Source organism: Chelonoidis abingdonii, chromosome 5, assembly GCF_003597395.2.
Source record: "Chelonoidis abingdonii isolate Lonesome George chromosome 5, CheloAbing_2.0, whole genome shotgun sequence".
Taxonomy (NCBI): domain Eukaryota; kingdom Metazoa; phylum Chordata; order Testudines; family Testudinidae; genus Chelonoidis; species Chelonoidis abingdonii.
Window position 1 is genome coordinate 32,943,268 of NC_133773.1, and position 21,457 is coordinate 32,964,724.

Here is a 21,457-nt window from a genome sequence, read left to right on the forward strand (position 1 = left end):
TCAACTACACCACACTGGGAAAATGTCAAATCAAGAGAAATCCAAGATCTGAAAAAAAGAATGTGACTTAAGATGTTTCATCTGAGGGATTCCCTTGATTTCACAAAATCACTGGCTGCTTATTTTGATGATAAAAAAAAACTGGTTAATATATGGCAACTTTGTTTTCTTTCCAGTTTTGGCATTTACTGAAGAGTTAATTTGGTTTAAGATTATGAACTATTTTTCATGGTATGTAAGTGTGCACATCTCTTATGATATATTTGTAATGACTAGCTCTGTTTATATTTTGGGACTGCCATGTAACCATTTTCTTTAGAAATTCTTCACCCTTCAAACACAAAACACTTGAACAGCAGATTTGGGGTGCAGCTGATCAATACTATAAGGTAAAGGAAACTGTGAAGACAAAAGTCATTTTTATTATTGGAGATTTCTGGATTTTAATTCACATTGTAGGTAATCTACAGTGCATGTGATATATCTTAAGAAATAAAATGGTATATTTTAAATGTATAAAACTAAAAAAAGCAAAAAAGTGCTGCAATACTTATTTCCTCTTTGAACAGGATATTATTTTTAATACATTCTGAATTACAGCAATAAGGTACAGCAGCTAGGTCTTAACAAAATGTGCATTTCATCTATTTGAAAAGCACTAGTGCAGGGACTTGGCTTCCTTAGTGATGTGTCATCCAAAATATTTTTTGTCCTGGAAGATTACATTAAGAAGTTTGTATATAAAAGGTATTCTGTGGAAATAAGTATTCAAGAAGCAGCGTGTCCTGCCTTTTCAGTAGTGTGTCAAGTACGGCACTGCTGAAAAGTGCCAGACATGATAGCTTACATTAAAAAAAAGGCTGCTACGTGCACGTGAGATAAACACAAAACACAGAACAACCCAATTTTAAGCAACAGTTATTGTAGGAACGAATCAGACAACACTGACACATACACACACATCTATCTGGATGATCATTTTCAGAAGATGACAACTTGTGCTTGACAGTGGATGGCTCCGGGAATCGATAATGAACTGTGAAGCTCATCACTGCCAGTCTGGGGTTAAGCTGAACCCATGACATGGAGTACGGGTTCTCAAACTGGGGGTAGGGATTTGCAAGGTTATCACAGGGGGGTTGCAAGCTGTTAGCCTCCACCCCAAACCCCGCTTTCCCTCCAGCATTTATAATGGTGTGAAATATATTAAAAAGTGTTTTTAATTTATAAGGGGGGGGTCGCACTCAGAGGCTTGCTATGTGAAAGGGGTCACCAGCACAAAAGTTTGAGAACCACTGACATGGAGGTTATAAGCTCCACCACCACAAACAATAAATTGGCATTTTGGTTGACAGAGTCAACAGAGAGGCCCAGAAAAGAAGTGGAAACTGAATATCCCTCATCTTCAGGTGGTGGGTCTGACAGAACTGTGATGAGACACCTGGGTAGAGAAACATTCAGTACCACTATCTGTGTGATGTTTATCTGTGAGCAAAATGAAGATAATAACTATACCATACTGGGCTGTCAGTACAGCACCTTTCACAAAATCTACACTCACTTTGCCTGTTTGGGGGCTAGAGGGATCTTTCTCCCCATCAGGATACAAATTAGCAAGACCAGGTTCGATTCTATCATAGCAAACTGTCATTTTCAGAATTAAAAAAACCATTAAAAAAATGTAAAAACATAACCAAATACAACATGTTTATTGGAGACAAAGATTATTTGATGAACGCAATATTCAAAACTTTTCTTCAAAATTCACCTTAGAAATAGATGTTTCCCAGAAAACATTATGCATATATTTATGAGGTGAAGGATGCAGAATTGGGAGTCAGGAAATCTTGGTTCTATTACTAAATCTGGTGCTGACTTATTATGTGACCTAGGGCAAGTCACTTAGCCTGTCTATGCCTCCATGCCTCCATTCGCAAAATGGAAATATTGAAAAATTACCATGTTCATAAAGAGAGCTATGAATGAAAATGCACAATGTGTTAGGTATGACAGCTATTATTTCTCCCACAATCCCCAATTTTTGGCTTTCAGTTAAATATTTTAATCCTTTTTCATGCTATGTATTCACAGAATACTAGAGTATTCTTATAAAAATATGAATTCTTCACATGCCTGTAATTTAAATCAGAAATTTAACTCTATTTATAATACTTGTTGTATAATCAGCTCCATCTGAGAGACCACTATGACACTGATATGCAAGTTCCTGGCTACGCATTTTCCCCATTTCCCCAATAATTCTTATTGCTTACCAGGAAAACCTTCAAAAGTGATTCTTTCTCCAGGAACAGCCCCACTGGGGGGAGCCAGGATCTCCACCTTCTCTGGTGAGCTGGCACACATCACCATTGCTTGAGATACCACTCCCCTCATCTTTGCAGGCTTCAGGTTACAGAGTAATACTACCATCCGGTTCTGCATCTGCACAAAAAAGAATAGGCATTCATTTTTAAAAAAAAAATTGTAAGGAAATTAAGTTAGGGTTTTGGAAGTTATTTTATTATAGAAAAGAGAGGATTATGAGGGAGAAAGCTTAATACATGTAATATGCATATATACAGTAGACTGCATATTGCTTGTGTACATGTAACTATGCTAACAACAATAATGATACACTAGAAATAATTACCACTCTATAAGCCTTTTTAGGCTATTAGTCAATAAAAGCCAAGAAACAGACAATTAAGGACGAAATGTTCCAGGCTGTCCTCCAGCACCTAAACACAACAGGGTACAATAGGAAAGCCTCTAAGGTTGAGCCTTGATGTGCCAAAATATCAGATAATACATATTTTAGTCATTTATCATGCTTGTTGTTGTTTTGGGTCACAACTTTAGGCCATCTTTAGTACAGTGCTCTTAGCAGAGGAATTTTCTTTAAAAAAAAACAACCTATTACAAACTAAAGTTAGTATATAAAAAAGAAAAAATGTATAACAAAAATGTTTAGGTGGTTTAAATTTCAGGATGCAGATTGGGCTGAATAGGAATGTATGGCACAGATGTAAATACCAAAGAATTTTTTGAGCAACTGAAAATGGCGGTATGTACTGCACACAGCAACTTGCTCATTTAAAACAACACTTGTGTTTTTCTTAATTAAGTGATAAATAATCAAACTGTCTGCACTGGGCTATCTTGATTATCACTTCAAAACTTTTCTTCTTACTTAACTGGCCTCTGAGAGTTGGTAAGACAATTCCCACCTTTTCATGCTCTCTGTATGTGTATATATATCTCCTCAATATATGTTCCATTCTATGCATTCAAAGAAGTGGGCTGTAGCCCACAAAAGCTTATGCTCAAATAAATTTGTTAGTCTCCAAGGTGCCACGAGTACTCTTGTTCTTTTTGTGGATACAAACTAACACAGCTGCTACTCTGAAACTTGTAAATAATGAGAGTAGGCACTGCAACCAGACCCCATTAGGGAATATTTTGCCCTAGAAAAATTTTTTAAGTTGATTAAAATTGAAGCAGAACATTTTTAAACAAAACAAACGTCTTCAAATTTGCCCTATCCCACAAAAAATTGTTCTCAGATTGAGATCGTTGTATATTAACAAATTTTTAAAGCAACACTACATGACTCCTTTTGAATTTAATGAAATTTACACATGTGCAACATTCTGAATATTTAAGAGAAAATTTAACAAAATGTAATTTTTCTTAGCATTAAGATACAAATCCCTGAAAACAAGAAGGAATAATGGAAAATAGACAATTTAAATATATTCTTGATATTATATAATTACTGTGTACATACAGTACATTTTGCAGGTGATAGTTGTATATTTTAAGCCACTGTTATGAAAGTAAATCCCCCAAAACATATGATGATGTAAAATGTCAGTGGTTCTATTTTGTTTTAAATATTTGAAATGCAAATATCTGAGACAGCCTGGTGCTGAATGCTGCATAACAACTGAGACAGACAGATATACAGAATAAAAGGGACATTGCAATAGTTTTATGCTCTTTATTCATGCTTGGTTTTGACTGACTACAAAAACAATCCTGGGATAGACAGTATAGCCTTTAACACTGAAGGTGACGCAGTGCAGAAACAAATGGAAATATGTTGTGGATGTGTATAGGCACATTTAGATTGAAACAAAATGGAAATGGGAAGGGTTTTGAATAACCTTCCTCATATACCCTCTCAATGGCTGTGGTGGGTGATCAGAGAGCTTTAATATTATTTATATTCTGAAGAGTTCAAGAATAATGTTTCTAGGTACAAAGGTACAGGTTAGAAAAGGATGTATGCACTTGTAAACTTTAAATATCCAGATGGTTTTCTTCCATTAATGTTTCCAGTAAAGTCAAACTAGTACCCTTTTCTGACTGGCTAAGTCTCTACTTTTCCAAATGTTTCTCATTATATTATTTTCTTATATTATACCACATGCGACGACGATTCAGAGGAACTTTAAAGAACGGGCATGAAGATATTACCAAACTAAACATTTTCTGGATACACACAAGAAGATGATTGTTTTACGTGCCTCACATTCCAGTAAACACAGGGGTAGGCAACCTATGGCATGCGTGCCAAAGGTGGCACGTGAACTGATTTTCAGTGGCATTCACACTGCCTGGGTCCTGGCCACCGGTCTGGGGGGCTCTGCATTTTAATTTAATTTTAAATGAAGCTTCTTAAATATTTTGAAACCTTATTTACTTTACATACAACAATAGTTTAGTTATATATTATAGACTTATAGAAAGAGACCTTCTAAAAAGGTTAGAATGTATTACTGGCACCAAAACCTTAAATTAGAGTGCATAAATGAAGACTTGGCACACCTTTTCTGAAAGGTTGCCGACCCCTGAGTTAACACACATTTTTTAAACATGTACACGTGTGTTGTTTATGCAACTTACACTTAAATGAAACTTGGAATGTTACAGGTAAGACAGAAGAACTTGGAAAATATCTTTGTGTAGACTTTTAAAAAACACATTACTTCTTCAGTACAACACCAGAAACAGTATTATTTGAAAGTGAGCATTACCATAAAATTTGCTTTTACTTTAAATAACTTTAAAATATTCCTTTTTTAAAAAGTGTTTGCTAGATGTTTCCAATTCTAATATAAAAAGTGAGTTCTGGAAAAGATCTAATTATTTTAAAGGGCATTGTGTCTGGTATATAGTTTAGATGGCCCAAGACAAAACCTCAGATCCAAATACCCAGGAAATCTTTAAAGATGGAAAATTGGTGACCAATATCTCTATAACAGACAAATGCAGAAGCTGGGATTCAAACTATCCCTCTACAACAGATTTGGACACCGATTTTAAATCATGGACCTCTCCCTAGTAGGAACCATATGATAATAATTACGCAGCTTTAGATCCAAATATTAAAATAAACAGCAGTATATGACCAAAAGCCTATGTGATCATATAAAAATATCTGAAAAACCAAAAAGGTCAGCATTTTTCTAATAAAACTGCTTACAAACACAAATTATTTTATGGAAGCAAAATAAGACATATATATAGATATACCTATCTCATGAGACTAGCAATTTTAATCTCATTAACACATTTGTATTTAGGATAAATATGCATTTTAAACACTGCTATGATAATTTAAACAAAATAAGGAATAAAAATAAAGGAAAAATATGGAAAAACATTAAAAAAAATAATCATCACAGATTCATAAAAGTTAGAATTGGAAGGGATCCATCAGTCCTCAACCATTTACTTACGGCATCATGTGCCCATCTATATTATTCCCCTAAACTAGCTGCTTGAATGAAATATCAATATTTCCTTTCAAATGTTTTCAATGAGACGGACATCTTTTAAAAGCAAGAAAGTTTGTAACAGCAAGAGTACTTACAGTTGCACAAGTACAGCTTCTCATCTAGTTTAAAATCTGCCCTTCCATCGTTAAAATATTGTTTTTAATAAACAAAATAGAGATTAAGACTGCTGCTGAAGAACATGTTTCCTAGAAACCAGGAGACACTTTAACAGAATTAGCATTACCCAGGATTCTTTGGGACTAAGACCGTATACATTACGCAGCCAAATACTGTATAAAAGTAATTTAATTTGTACCTGTTCTAGAGGCACATGCTTTACTAAGCCACTGACAACAGTTCTTGGGTTTGCTTCTCCAACATCCACCTCCTCAACATATAGAGAATCCGCATCAGGGTGATTTTTTGCAGTGATGATACAACCGACACGAAGGTCCAGACGAGAAACATCCATAGGTCTGGAGTCATCACTCCCAGCTCCTGGCGGCGGCTGCTTCTTCTCCCTCTTCTCTCCTGTAGTAGTGAGTTTAATTAGATGCAGTAATAACTCCCTAGAATGTATACATATATATCAACTTGTATGGGCAAGAGAAACTACAATCTCAGTGTGATGTATAAGTACAGTAGTTCAGTTCATTTAATATCACCACTAAATACTTGTGTTTTGAAGGAAGAAAACAAAGGAAGGACTAACTTCTTACTTGCACCCATTATTTCAAATCATGTCATTCTTAGACCTAAACTACTATCACTGGTTACTATTTCCCATAAATATTAAAACTTAACATTACAAACAAAATGACTGTATATTTTATTTTTTAAGTTAAAAGTCATCTTGATTTTAACTGTGGCTATTTTGTATGAAAACAGTGTTATGTATGATCTGCAGGTAGTCATAGCAGCAGCAGCAAACTTAGTACTGGTAATTCACCAGCAAAACGGAACCCCAGTATGATACCTAATTAATAAAGTGAAAGAGGCCTATAGTCGTCCTGGCCTAAAAAAAATAAAATAAAGCCTCCAAGAATGTTGTATATTGATAAAATAAATTGATATTTCTCTTGCACCAATACAAAAGATATTTTAATCACTTCTCATCAAATTATTGCTGGAAAGTTAGTTTAAGGTATTGCCCTCTTTATCTTAAAAAAATCTGAATTACTGACCTGCCCAAATGTCTGCCCCACCGCTGCCACCATGTAATAAGCCTCTGTCCCAAATCTGGACCTTAGCGTCCAAAATCTGGGTGCTTAGCATGAAACTCCCCCAAGCTTATTACCAGCTTGGACCTGATCTCGCTGCCACCATCCAAAATTTCCAGGGTTTTGGCCCCCTTCTGGTCTCCCCAAACCTTCTCTGGAGAGACCTCCAAGACTCAGAGACTCTGAGCCTCCCACCAAAGGGAAAACAACCTCCTCCCCTTGTCTCCTCTTTATCTCATTTCCAGCTGTCCCTCCCTGGGTTATCCTGGGCGATACTGTACTTAAACTCCTTGAATGCAAAACAGAGAGGGCAATTTACCTTCCCTGAGGCTATGCATTCAAACCTAGTCAAGCTAACACAAAGATTTTCCCCCTCCCTTCGTCCTAGCCTTAACCAGAAAAAAACCTCAAGCAGGTTTTAAAAAGAAAGCTTTATATAAAAAAAGAAAGAAAAAGACATAACATATAAACTCTGCATCAAGATGACATATACAGGGCTATTGCTTATAAGAAAATATGAATAAACAGTCTGATTCAAAAAGATAACCAATTTGAAACATTCCAGCAAGGTACACACATGTAAATACAAAATACAATATAAACCTATTGCTTTTCCTTTTGTACTCACACCTTGGTAACAGAAGGGTAGAAAGAAGCTTGGAGATAGAAAGAAACCCTCTTCTCCCATAGCCGAGAGCAAAAAAAACCAGGTAGACAAAGACAAAAACTACCCAGAAGTTCCCTCCCTCACTTTGAAAAATCCGGTTTCCTGATTGGTCCTCTGGTCAGGTGTTTGGTTCCCTTTGCTAACCCTTTACAGGTAAAAGAAACATTAACCCTTAGCTATCTGTTTATGACACTGCCATATGCAGAAGGAAGGATCAATACACGCGTTTGACGGAAAATTGTCAAAAAAGGCATCTTAGGTTTCAACTGATTCATAGCTGTTACTCATATTGATTTAAGAATTGGCTCATATTAGGACTCATATAGATATTCTTCTCTTTTTTAAATTAACAGCTTACATTTTGTAAACTCTCAGGGCTGTAATAAATGATTTTGTACATAAGAACACATCTGCTGGTTTGAAGATGAGATGTTCACATTCGGTTTACTGAATTACAATCCATGGGAGTAGCATCTTAATTAAGACATGTGTATTCCAGATGCTAGTATTTTCATCTAAAGAAGCTGGATCTTTCTAACATTTCTACCATGATACGTAAAGGCAAACGACGAAACATCTTCAGGAAGGAAAAAAGGGACAATGAAGCACCCTTCTTTTCACTTGTAATTTAAGTAAATAACTTTCTATACATTTTTGTTTATAAATATTCCAGTACAGGACTGTGCCTACACAAAGTGAGAACTTTCAAAGATAACATAAAAAATTCTTTATTAACCTTGTAGCCACTAGATCCCACTAAAAAATGCTAAAATTGTGCATCACTTTATTGCTTTAGAGATGCCATCTGGCCTCTACTTCAAATTTTATGAATCCCAGTGAGATCCTAGTCTGTGTCAAAAGTCTTGCATACTGAAGACAAGGAAAATTATTATACCCACCTACAGAACCAAATGCCGTTTCAGTCCCTTTACCGTCATAAGGATGTCAAAATTCTGAAGAAGGTCCAGAAATTAATCCATTTCAATCAATGGTGAATTGTACTATTCATAAACTGACCCTTCCTAATCATGCACTGAGTTGCCAAACAGACCTTTGTGGAAATGTAATCAGTATTTTATAATTATATTTTTTTCTTCCTTCTTAAATTATTCTCTTCATTAAATACTCTTACAGGTAGGTTACTAGAGGCAGCTAATAAATATCAAATGGAGTCAAATATATTCAGGAAAAATATTTAAAGTCCCAACGCATAGTGTTAATTTCCACAAATGTTATTTCCATAGCTGATTTCACTGCACTCCCCCCTACCCAAACAATACCACTAGCATTGATATGGATGGATTTAAATAGGTTGCTGAAGCTCATTGATTGAGAGAGTTTTCCGAAAAGAAGCAGAAGAAACAGTCAAACTATATTGGGTTCTACCCTTTAGTGCTATATTACATTACTACTTCTTACTGAGTACCATATATACTTGTTCATAAACCGAATATTTTTGGTAAAAAAGAGACGCATCAAAGAGCGGGGGTCGGCTTATAAATGAATCTTCACCAAAATTTGATGATTTTAAAAAAAACTCTATGGAATCACTTAATTGAATATCTAATTCATTGTTGTTTTGTTCACCTGGAGAGTCTGCAGGCATGGAGCCCCTTAGCTCCACTTCCCGCAGCTCCCATTGGCTGGGAACGGTGAACAGCAGCCACAGGGAGCTGAGGGGCTCCATGCCTGCAGACGTTCCAAGTAAACAAAACGTCCCGCTAGCTGCTTACCCTGACAGGCCAGGAACCAAAGTTTGCCGACCCCTGAAATATAGGGTCAGCTTATGAAATGGTCATACAGTTTTTGCTATTTTTACCTAACCATCTTGGGGGTCGGCTTATAAATGAACAGTATATACAGTAATTTCTCTAAGCTAGTTTATGGCTGTTGCTTGCATTGTATAAATGGTAGAATCAAAATTGAACAATCAACCTCAGATCTGATAGTTATTTAATTTTATGCGCTGTAGCAGACTCCACCTCAACATTTCAGTATTTTATTTATTATTTTGAAAGGGGAGATAACCTACAGTTCAGCTACGTTGACACAAATCTGCCTAGTATCCAACTTAAATTTTAAGTGCCTCAAACTTATTTGATTAAACTTTTTCATTATTTGTAAATACTTCCTTTCTCCAAGAGTTTAAGAGTTAATGTGTATGAATTTTCCTACTGTAGCTCTACTGATTGCTCTTTTCTATCCTCTCCAATAAAAATGTAAACAGCAAGTCTGCAAATTAACTGTTGTAGATGCCTAACGGATTTGAAAAATGAAAATACCTTTTTTTTCTGCTTTCTCCTTTTTTTTCTTTTCTTCACTTCCACCTTTAATTTGGTCTTTGGGACCAGAAGGAGATGATGTGACAGGTGTAGGCTGTAGTAAGTCTTCCGAAAATGAAGCTACTGAAATGGTCCCACTGGATGGAATTGGGATATGTTTCACTAAAATTAAACATGATGGAAGTTAAAATGCTATTTAATTTCCTTAAAACTGTAATTGAAATCAAGGCATTTTATCAGAAATAAAAAGAAAATGTAAAGAAAAGCAACAATGGAAATTAGTGCTTCAGAAAACAAAATAAAAAGTATTTCATATATCCTGCTATGTCACTTTACAAGCCTACAACAAAATTTATTCTGATTAAATAACTGTATTATTGTTTTTATATTTGGAAACCTAATATTTTTCCTCAAAGAAAATGGATAACTTTAAAAATACACAAAAATAGAAACAAAGCAAGAGAGGTGATTCCATCAGTGCTATGCCTGCCTGTTTCCTGCCTCCCTTATCCCCATTTCATCTGAAGTTTAAGTATATTCTTAAAGGCAAAACACAATTTTGTGTAAACACACACTCAAAGAGATAATGAGAAGGTAAGGCCCCAGCAAAAATGTATGCCTTTGCTCAACTTTATGTATGTGACTACTTCCATTAGCTTTAGTGAGGCTACTCATGTGCCTAAAATTAAGCCCAAATGTAAATCTTTAGAGAATCGAGGCTTAAATCACCAGGAAAAAAAAATAAATTTGAAAAAGCAGTTATAGCATAATTATAATTTTTAAATGGTGTTATGGAGAATATAAAAGTTGTAGGAGGCAAAATATAATGGAGACTATTGCAATCATACAGGTGTCTTTTTTTCTTTTTTTTTGCTAAAATGATACATGATTGATTGAGATTGCAAAACCACTTTTTTACATACAGAAAAAATGTGAACCCCAAAACCATTTTTGAGGTGGGGGGAAAGTAGAGGGATAAAGACATGATCTTGGGGTTTAAGTGAGCAAAGGATTGGGAGCCTGAGAGAGAATTTAAACAATCACTGTTTCAATCAATAAAATAAAAGTTGTTTTGGGGCATCAAAAACATTTCTCCACAGATATGTGGTAAGTACCAACGTGACAGTTTAAGACATTCCCAAATGTTACATGGAGATGAACGTGTCCCATCCTCTCCATGTCTGTTTTATAGAAGGTAATCTTCTTAGGCAAGAGCTGTCTTCATTTTGAGTCTTGAACAGCACTGGCTCCACTGTGCTTAATAAATAATATATTCGGTAAGTCATACTTTTAACCACATACATTTGTTGTAACACTTTGAGGAAAAAGACTAGAGGTTTCTATGTAGGAAGAGCGCCCAGTGATGGAGGGCTGGAAGAAGAAACTTCTAGCAAGCCCCAAAAGATGTATGCTGGAGATACAGGAGATAGTCTGTGAGAAGAAGAAGAAGTTAACTGGGGAGACAGAAAAAATGAAAGGAGATCACGTAATGTGATATGTAAAGTTACTGTTACCAAATTTTGGCCTTTGCAACTAAGACATCTAACCTGTTCTAATGAGGTTTTGAGCAGCCTTTCTTAGACAAGTATTCAGAAGAACCTTCACTTTGTTCTCCCCCTCCCAGATAAACATTGCTTTATTTAAATACAACCATAATTTATATTTGTTAATTTTGAGAAACAAAACACTATCTATCTATCTCTAGAAACCTTTATCTTGAGAGGCTGAAAACATAGAATTTTTAGATAGACCGTGATTTGTTCCTTAAGAAAGGCCACAGATGGGGGGGAATGGTGGCATAAAATGAGCAGACACACTGTTATAATAATGAAGTATGTCGTGCAGAAAATTTTGCATATTGTAAAGCATGGGATAATTAAACTTGTTTGCATGGGTTACAGGAAGTGGGTGGTAACTATAGCAGTAGTTAAGATATGTGGTCATGTATAAAGTATAGTACAGTTTTCTTTCAGACCTTAGCAATATTTCTTTCATGTTAGGATATGTCATAGTATGACATGATTCTGTCACGGAGGTCACAGTTTCTGTGACTTTGCAGGACCTCTCTGACTTCTTCTGGGGTAGGGCTGGAGCAGCTGTCAGCTGCGGCTCCAGAATTAAAGCAGCGGCTGGGGTTGGGTCAGCCTCCTGGGGCTAGAGCAGCAGAGATCAGTCACTGCTGCAACGGCTGGCAGTCCACCCCGGGGGCCCGCCAGAACGGCAGTTGGGGTTGAGTCAGCCCCCCTGGGGCTGGGGCAGTGGCAATCAGCCCCCAGCAGCGTGCTGCTTGTTCCCATTCCCCCTCAGGAAATTTTTAGTCAAAGTCAGGGACAGGTTGTGGACGTCCATGAATATCTGTTGATTGCCTGTGACCTGTCCCCAACTTTTACTAAAAATACCATGACAGAATCTTATCAGTAAAGTTAAGTTATTCTCAGACTGGGTACTTGCAATATTTATTTGGTTGGCAAAGTGAAATATGCTGACAGCCCACAAATTAAAGCAGCTTTCCATCACAGGATCACTACAATCTGTAAGCCTGTTATCCAGACAGTGCAACAGGGCTACTTCATCCTACAAAAATCAAGAGTAAATGAGATGTTCTTTTCACAAGTAACAGCAGGTGGTCCTGTAAGTACTCACTGCACATTTGATAAAAAGGTAATGGCATGAATAGTTCATGTGCTTCCAAAATGAAAGGAAAGGGTCAAAACTCCCTTGGTCTTTACTTGGAGAAGACATCACAAGCCATTCTATTGATCAGTTCGTTAGATTCATAGACTTTAAGCCAAGAGAGACCATTAGATCATCTAGTCAGATTTCCTGTAAATCACAGGACATTAAATTTCACCCAATTACACACGTACTGAGCCCAATAACTTGTGTTTGGCTAAAGCATGAACTTCAAAAAAGGCATCCAGTCTTGATCTGATGACATCAAGAGATGGAGAATTCACCACTTCCCCTGGTGTAAGTTCCAGTAATCATCCACACTTAAAAATTTGTGCCTTATTTCTTTAAATATGTCTGGCTTAAATCTCCAGATATTGGTTCTTGTTATGCCTTCCTCTGTAAAGAGAAGGGAGTCCTTTAGTACTCAGCATTTTATCTCCATGAAGGTTCTTACTGAGAGGTGACTTGATTACATTGCATCTTCTTGCAATAAAATGAACAGATTGATCTCTAAGTCTTTCACTGCAAGGCCTTTTTTCCAGACCTCAAGTAATTTTTGTGGCTCTTTTTGCACCAGCTCCAATTTTTCAAACTACAGTTCCGGTGTCCACATTTTGAAAAGCATGTAGTATTCCAATATTGGTCTCACCAATGTCGTATACAGATGTAAAATCATCTCCTTAGTCTAATCCACTACTCCCTGTTTATATATCCAAGCCTAGCATAAATACCCTTTAATTCTTTACAACCTGGATCTCATATCAGCTTTTCCATTATTTTGCTTTGGACTGTTGTCAGGCTAAGCAGCCTGCAGTTACAGTTAAACTTGCCCTTTGGTTACCAGTACAGGAAAGGCTTCTTGTTCCTTCCATTCTTAAAAGATGCATCATTCCATATGCTGATTTATATGTTCCTTGTAGTGTGAATACATAATAGACTCATAAAACATGTTCTTCTGTTCAGTAGAAAAAGGTCTTGCATTTAGTTCTGCTCTCCATCCACATAAATTGCTTAAATGAAGTAGTAAAGTCTATCCAAAACATTTGTCAAACAGGATATTAATTCTCTATCCTTTTTATATATTACAATTACAACCTGGAAACTTTGTATACATAGAGGCTTGTCCCTTATGTGTAATAGGGATATTTTTCTGTAAAATATTTCTGTGAAATATCAGTAGACACCTCTTACCCACACCTACCTATCCCACATCTGAAAAGAATACTGAGATCAACTATTGCAGGTTCTCAGCCATTGGAAAAAAACAAACTAATGGAGAGTCTAGCATATCAAAGGACTTAAGTCATGTGAAAGGAGGAGGTTGATCCTCTGCATTTATGAAGTGGTGGTTCTTTTGAAGACTGCACATGTTGATTTAACAGTGGAACAGGTCAATAATGGGAAGCAGTAAAATCATGCTTTACTGGATACTGTCTTATCTGGTTTCCAGTACTAGAAATGTGAAACAAATATACTAAAAAATGGTGGTTGTTTTTTTTTTTTGTTTCTTTTTTTTTACATATTCCTCAAGAATATTTGTTTAAGGAATATGAAACACTCATGCTGGATTTGGAGAACTGCGGCTTCCTCTTTTGTTCCTTTTCTCTCAAAAGTAAAATTTCATTAAGGCGAGGACTATATCAGCCCCGGGCTTAAAAAGATAGACCCAGACTGGGACAATGACAGAGGAGGAACGGTGGGATAGCAAAGTCTTTGTTGTTAAGCCACGGGGTTGAAACTCAGAAAAGCTACGTTCTAATCTCAGTTCCGCCACAAAATTCCTATCATGCCAGGCACTGTACAGACACACAGAAAGACATGGCCCCAATCATGAGTAAACTTTTCATATGTAACTGTCACTTCTGCAACTTACAAGAGAACTCATATACTTTAAGTTACAGAGGTGGTTAACCACCGAGAGGTATGGCATTCCAAAGTGTCACCGAAGCAGCCAAAAAATAGATGTGGATGTGACTACAAGAGTATGAATAAGGAAGGATTAAACAAGTGATCAAAACAGCAGTCAAAGATGGTGACAGGATCTAAGCCTACACTTGTGAAGATATAGTTCACCTTCCTTTCTCTCTCACCTCCATTCCGAATTTCTGCCTGAATCAGCTCCTGTTTCAGTCCCTCAATTTCTTTCTTCAGTTTAGCATTTTCTACACGAAGCTTCTTTTCTTCTCTGAGAGATGCCTGCAGAACTAAAGTTGACACAATTTACATTAGAAACTACAGGCTCCAGTCATTACACATCCATTTGCTAAGTGCTGGATGTCACACATCTGAAAAAAATTAGTTAAATTAAAAGCAAATAAAGGGAATATTTTTAAAATATTTAAGAATCATCATTAGAAAAGATCTCATACATTTTATTATAGTTACTGACTTTTTATTAATGAATACAGACAGTGGTTTCTCAAATATCAACTTTCATACATTCCTCATGGACTTGCATCTAAATCATAATCAAGCTACCTTTTGACCCCTCTCAAATTCCTACAGTGGCACCAATCTCAATCTATAACTTCGTAATCAACCATATGAGGTTCAACAAAATTCTTTCTGTATGCATAACCTATATTTGTAAACACCCAGATTTCTGTCCTGATATACAATAAAAAAAAAAAAATCACTGAATTTGGCAGACTAACTATAGAATGTACAATGAAGTTACACTGCTATGAAAGTAAGAACAGTCTTATTTAGGAAAAGGAAAAAAGGTTTTATTCCCTGTGTGCTCACAGGCATCCTGGGTGACCTTCAGCAAGTCACTCAATTCTGTGCCTCCATCTCTCCATTCTGAAATGGTAATGCTGAGAGGCTTATTCTATTATTCTTAATAGTCGTGAGCCATTCAAGATATTACATAAATAAGCATAACAGAAAAGATAATAAATAAATGCAAATGGATGTCTGAATTTGGTAGGTGTCATAGCAGAAGTGAGGAGGGTTCTGAAGATGACAACTAACAGAACAGTTCAAGGAGGCATCCCACGCAAAAAGAAGTGATAGAAGAAAACATGAAAAATGTTTTAAGAGTTTTGACTGCCCATTTTTCTTTACTTACAGAGTGGAGACCGGGTGCGGAAGAGGAGGAGGGAAGGGAAGAGGCCGATGCAATAAGAGACAAGAGTGACTAATTAAAGAGACCAAGAAACTTGAACTTTATTCAGTACAGCAGGGAGCCAGTGGACAGATTCAAAGCAAATGGGGAGATGACACTGTTAGAGACATGGGTAAGGAAGATGAATTAAGCAGCTGTATTTTGTATGGACTGGAAATGGTATGGGTGAGGGTTGGTGAAGTGCTTATGATAATCAAGACATGAACTGATAAGAACTTGGAAAAAGTTTTAATGGCATGGATTTTTGAAGTGAAGTGTGCTAGAGGAAAAAGAGGCAGGATTTAACATGGTCTGACTATAGTACATAGGAGAGGAAAGAAGTCAAAGACAACCCTCAGTTTATGGACCTGAGTGCTAGGGAGAATTATGCTATTGTCCAGAATGACAGAGAATAGAAGAAGGGCAGGACTTGGGAGGAAAGATAAGAAGTTGAGTTTTGGACATGTTATGTTTCAGCCGATGGTGAGGCATTCCAGAAGAAATGTCAGTCAATCCACCAAAGCAGAAATTGTGGGAATTTCATATACAGGATTACAGCAGACTAACTTAAACCAACATGCTGCAATAATGCTAATGCACACATATCTAATTTTTTTGGTTAACAAAACAGAGTGATGAATGAATGTGAGAGAGAAGGCTGATTCCCATCTATGGAGTGATATTTCTTCTATGATACAATGAACAATGTACAATGAACTATGAAGGGCAGCACTGAACTTGATACATCTTAAAAATGTATTTAAAAAAATTATGGAGGCACGTATTAAGACTTTGCTTTGTAAAGATGACAAGGCAAAAGAGTAGTCTTTGGCCCTCTGATACTGACTAGACACTAAATTTTGTGAAAGCTTTAAGAGATGAACAAGACTATTTCATTATCAGTAGGATAGAAGTACATTTTTGAGAGTTGTCAAGTGTTCGTTCGCTAAATTGAATAAGGCATGAATGAAAATAATGGTTTGGCTCATAAGCAAAAGATGATTATGCAAGACTAATAAATGCGGTTTCCAAATATGGTGTAGAAAGAGAAATGGAAAAAAAAAAAGATTAAGAATAAAGCTTGAAAATAGTAGTAGAGCTCAGGAGGAGGGATAGCTCAGTGGTTTGAGCATTGGCCTGCTAACCCCAGGGTTGTGAGTTCAATCCTTGAGAGGGCCATTTAAGGATCTGGAGCAAAAATCTGTCTGGGGTTTGGACTAGATAAGGTCCCTTCCAACCCTGATATTCTATGATATTTATGATGGAGCACCTTCATCCTTTGAAATCTTTCACTCTGTTGAGAATGAAAAGCAGTGTAGTAACTATGACTGACTCAAAAATGGAAATGGAGTTGTTTCATGAATGTACAGAGAATATATGGCTAAATATTAGACTTCTGAGGACACATATGTCATAAGTAGATAGGTAAGGTAAGGGTTAATTTTCTTTTACTGTTAAGGGTTTACAAAGGGAACCAAACACCTGACCAGAGGACCAATCAGGAAATCGAGGGATCTTTTCATAAAGTAAGTGGTGGGAACCTCTGCTAAGGTTTTTATGGTCTTTGTTTCTGCGGGTCTTTTTGTTTTTCCTCGGCCTGTGAGTAAACAGTTTTCTTTCTAAGCTCTCGCATCTTCTTTCAAATCTCTCCTAAACATCTGTGTAGATACAAAGAGGAAAACAAAGTAATCGCTGTGATGAGCTTTGATTGTATTTACAAGTGTGTTGGTGCGTGACGTGTTGGACTGGTTAATTGGGCTCATCTTTTAAATCAGACTGTTTTATTCATATTTCTCTAAGCAAGGAGCCTGTATTGATCTCTTAATGCAGTACTTGTTTTTGTATTTTCTTTCTTTTAAAACCTATGTGGAAGTTTCTTTCTAGGAGGCCAGAGAGGGAGAGAATCTCTGTGCCCAGGGCTCTGTTATATCGTGACAGGCTAGAGGGGGGAGGGAAAAGCCCAAAACTCTGACTGTCTCACCTTCTATTTGGTCCCAGGGCGGGAAAAAGGCTTCAGGACAAAAGGAGGATGGTGGGAATCTCTTGTGTGAGCTGACTAGGTGAATACATAGCCTCGGGAAAGCTAGATTGCCATCTCCTGGTTTGTATTCAAGGACGTGAAATATAGCATCGCCCACGGCCACTAACCCAGGAATGCGGGGAAGCTGGGGGATGAAGAAGGAGACCCAGGTGGCGTCGTGGGTCTTGGGGGGTTTCTCCAGGGAAAGTCTGGGGTGACCAGAGCGAGGCAGGCGCTATATTCCTGTCTGGTGGCAACGAGATAGATCCAAGCTGGGTATAAGCTTGGGGAAGGTTCACAGTAAACACTCAGATGTTGAACTCTAAGTCCAGATTTGAGACAAACGTTTATTACAACATACCCAGATCATAAAAATCCTGGTTTCTGGAAACAAGCTGGGGCATACATTTACATATATGGAGTGTTTTGTATTCCGTTGTCAGAAAGTGGCCTAACATTTTCATCAGAGTCAGGCAGAGAGTTTGCTGACAGCTTCACAGAATCCTATACAGCAGGGGCGGGGAAACTTTTTGGCCTGAGGGCCACATCTGGGTGGGGAAGTTGCATGCATGAATGTAGGGCTGGGGCAGCGAGTTGGGGTGCAGGAAGGAGTGTCGTGTGTGGGAGAGGATGCAGTGTGCAGGAAGGGGCTCAGGGTAAGGGGTTGGGGCAGAGGAGGGGTGTGGAATGTACTAGGTGGCTCAGGGAAGAGCGTTGGGGTGCAGGAGGGGGTGCACAGTGTGAGAGGGGGGTCAGGGCAATGGTGCAGAGAGGGGGCTCAGGGCAGGGGGTTGGGGTGCAGGATGTGGCAGTGGGGTCAGGGCAGGGAGTTGGCATGCAGGAGGGGTTCAGGCTCGGGCCTGGCACCGCTTACCTGGAGCAGCTCCAGGGTGGCAGCGGTGTGCACTGAGGCCAGGGTAGGCTCTCTGTATATAATATTATAGTATATCAGTAACCATCTGATTAATAAATTTGCTTTAAGACATTGACTTTCTTACTAGCTTTCTCCTTTAGAAGAGCAACTTGCTGTTTGAGGTATTCAATGACTTGATCCGCCTCTGCACCCTTTTGCTCCAGTCTGTTCAATACTGCATTATTGGCTGCCATCTTTACCAAAGAACGGGCTAAAAACCTGAAACAGGAAAGGCAGAAATATGAACATTGCATTAATGTAATTAATTTTACATTCTTATGCCACATGAATCAGCACTAAAATCAACTGCTGATGCAGTAGGAACATTTGTAAAATGAGCAAGCTAGACTCCCTCCCGCTAAATGAAAACCCAAACAAACAAAAAGCAATGTTAACCAAATTCTGATGTTTGCCAGCTGCGTTTAAATATTTTGGAAGAAAAGCCACCCTACTCCAAACACCCATCTGTAGAAAACATGTTCCTGATGCACAGCAAAGCACCAAACCCCCTACCTTCCCAGAATGAACGGCAGATCCAAAGACAGATTAAATGAGCAATGGGGAACAAAGAGGGAAAAAGATAAGGGAAATAAGTTTAGACTGAAGGACAACACGTCTCATATTTGTATCTGAAACATTTATGAAATTTATCAACCAAAAATTCTATTAAGAAGAGTAAGAATGCATAAGAACAGCCAAACTGGGTTGGACCAATGGTCCATCTAGACGAGCATCCTGTCTTCTGACAGTGGCCAGTGCCAGATCTTTCAGAGGGACTGAACAGACGGAGCGATGTAGAGTGATCCATCTCCTGTTGTCCAGTCCCAGCTTCCGGCAGTTGGAGGGACACACAGCGCATGGGGTTGCCTCCCTGATCATCTTGGCTAATAGGCATGGATGGATCTGTCTTCCATGAACTCACCTAATTCTTTTTTGAACCCAGTTATACATCACAACATCCAATGGGTTGACTGCATTGTGTGAAGGAGTTACTTATGTTTGTTTTAAACCTGCTGCCTATTATTTTGATCAGGTGACCTCTAGTTTTTATGTCATGTGAAGGGGGAAAATAACACTTCCCTATTCACTCTCTCCTCACATTCATGGATTTATGGATCTCTATTATATTCCATTAGTTGTCTCTTTTATAAGCTTAAAAAGACAGACTGTTCATGTCTTCTCAAACGGAAATTGTTCCATACCCTTAATCATTTTTTGCCTCTCTCTGTACCTTTTCCAGTTTTAATACACCTTTTCTGAGATAGGATGACCAGAACTGCACGCCATATTCAAGGTGTGGGCATAGCATGGATTTATATAGTGGCATTATATTTTCTGTCATGCTATCTATCCCTTTTTCCTAATGGTTCCTAATGTTAGCTTTTTGACTGCCGGTGTGTCACAGGCCCAAGGACTCCCTCCCTCAGGGGGTCCTATGGGGAGGCAAATTTGCATCGTATGTTGCTAACACGGTTGCAAGCAACACAGGGCATTTCGGGGAGGGTCAAAGGTGTGAGTATGGCGTGAAAGATTCCTTTGCAGGTGGCAAGAGGCCAAAGGGGGAAGGAGGAAGAGAGCAGAGAATAAGTTAACTCGACACTTCAGCTCCGTCTGAAGATGAAATGCTGGCCCGGTCCAAGGCCATGGGCTTGACAAGAAAGTTTACGGCTGCTTTCACATCTTACCCAGCCCCGGCCAGCCGTAAAAAAAGGAGAGCTGAGCTGAGCAGGGCTGCAGAGATTGCAAAATGATTGAGTTGGTGAAGGCCAAAGGGGGTGGGGGGGGGGGGGGGGAGAGGGAGACAAAGTCTCTGAAGCCGGTGTGTTTTGGGAAAGCTGAGGCAGCCACAGAAAGCCGGTTTGGACTGGTACAAAGAGCACCAGGAACAGAGGGCCCCGAACAAAAACATCCACAAAGAACCCAGGACTTAAAAACCCTCCCGAGAGCCAAAGCGAGGTGGAGATCACAGCAGACCCTGGACAGCCCATGCACGGGACAAGAACTCCCATCCACGCCTCCCACTCTTCTTCTTACATTACACCCAGGCTTGGCTCGGGTCGTGCGTTTGTGAATATGAAGGTGGATTAGGGCTGGGGTATTAATGGTTTCTTGCTTGCTTTGAGTGACGTGGGAGCAGTCCCAACGCTCACCACTGTTATTTTATTAATAAAGCTTTAAAACTTAGACACTTGGTGTGCTCTGTCATCTCCTCCCCTAAAAATCCTGTGGCCTCAGCCTGATCACTTGATGCCACAGGCAGACTGGTAACATAAATCTGCCACAGCTGCACATTGAGCATGTTTCCAAAGAACTATCCATAATGATTCCAAGATCTCTTTCTTGAGTGGTAACAGCTAATTAGACCCCATCATTTTGTATAGGCAGTTGGGATTATTTTTTCCATTGTGCATTACTTTGCACTTATCAACATTGAATTTCATCTGCCATTTTGTTGCCCCAGTTCAGTAACTCTTTCTAACTCTTCAGTTTTTGGTCAGCTTTGGACTTACCTATTTTGTATCATCTGCAAATTTTACCACAATCACTGTTCACCTCCTTTTCAAGATCATTTATGATTATGTTGAACAGCACAGGTTCCAATACAGATCCTTGGGGACCCCACTATTTACCACTTTCCAGTGTGAAAACTGAATATTTATTCCTACCCTGTGTGTCTAATCTTTTAATTAATCAATTACTAATCCAGGAGAGGACCTTCCCTCTTATCCCCTGACTCCTCAGTTTGCACAAGAGCCTTTGGTGAGGGACTGTGTCAAAGGCTTTCTGAAAGGC

At 38.3% G+C, this 21,457-nt stretch overlaps 1 protein-coding gene across 4 annotated transcripts in view; it reads right to left on the minus strand.

Annotated features, from left to right (window-relative positions):
• AIMP1 (aminoacyl tRNA synthetase complex interacting multifunctional protein 1) overlaps positions 1-21,457 on the minus strand; it is a 67,960-nt gene that overhangs the window by 11,925 nt on the left and 34,578 nt on the right. For 2 of the 4 annotated variants that reach the window (XM_032794230.2, XM_032794231.2), the window contains 5 exons: positions 18,750-18,883; positions 14,716-14,829; positions 9,953-10,114; positions 6,100-6,314; positions 2,274-2,442 (listed from right to left, as the gene is read on the minus strand). In XM_032794230.2, the coding sequence (XP_032650121.1) occupies positions 2,274-2,442; positions 6,100-6,314; positions 9,953-10,114; positions 14,716-14,829; positions 18,750-18,883 (794 nt within the window). Of the gene's footprint in view, positions 1-2,273; positions 2,443-6,099; positions 6,315-9,952; positions 10,115-14,715; positions 14,830-18,749; positions 18,919-21,330; positions 21,449-21,457 lie in introns of those variants that run through there. The other 2 variants (XM_075066216.1, XM_032794229.2) reach the window with 2 other exon arrangements.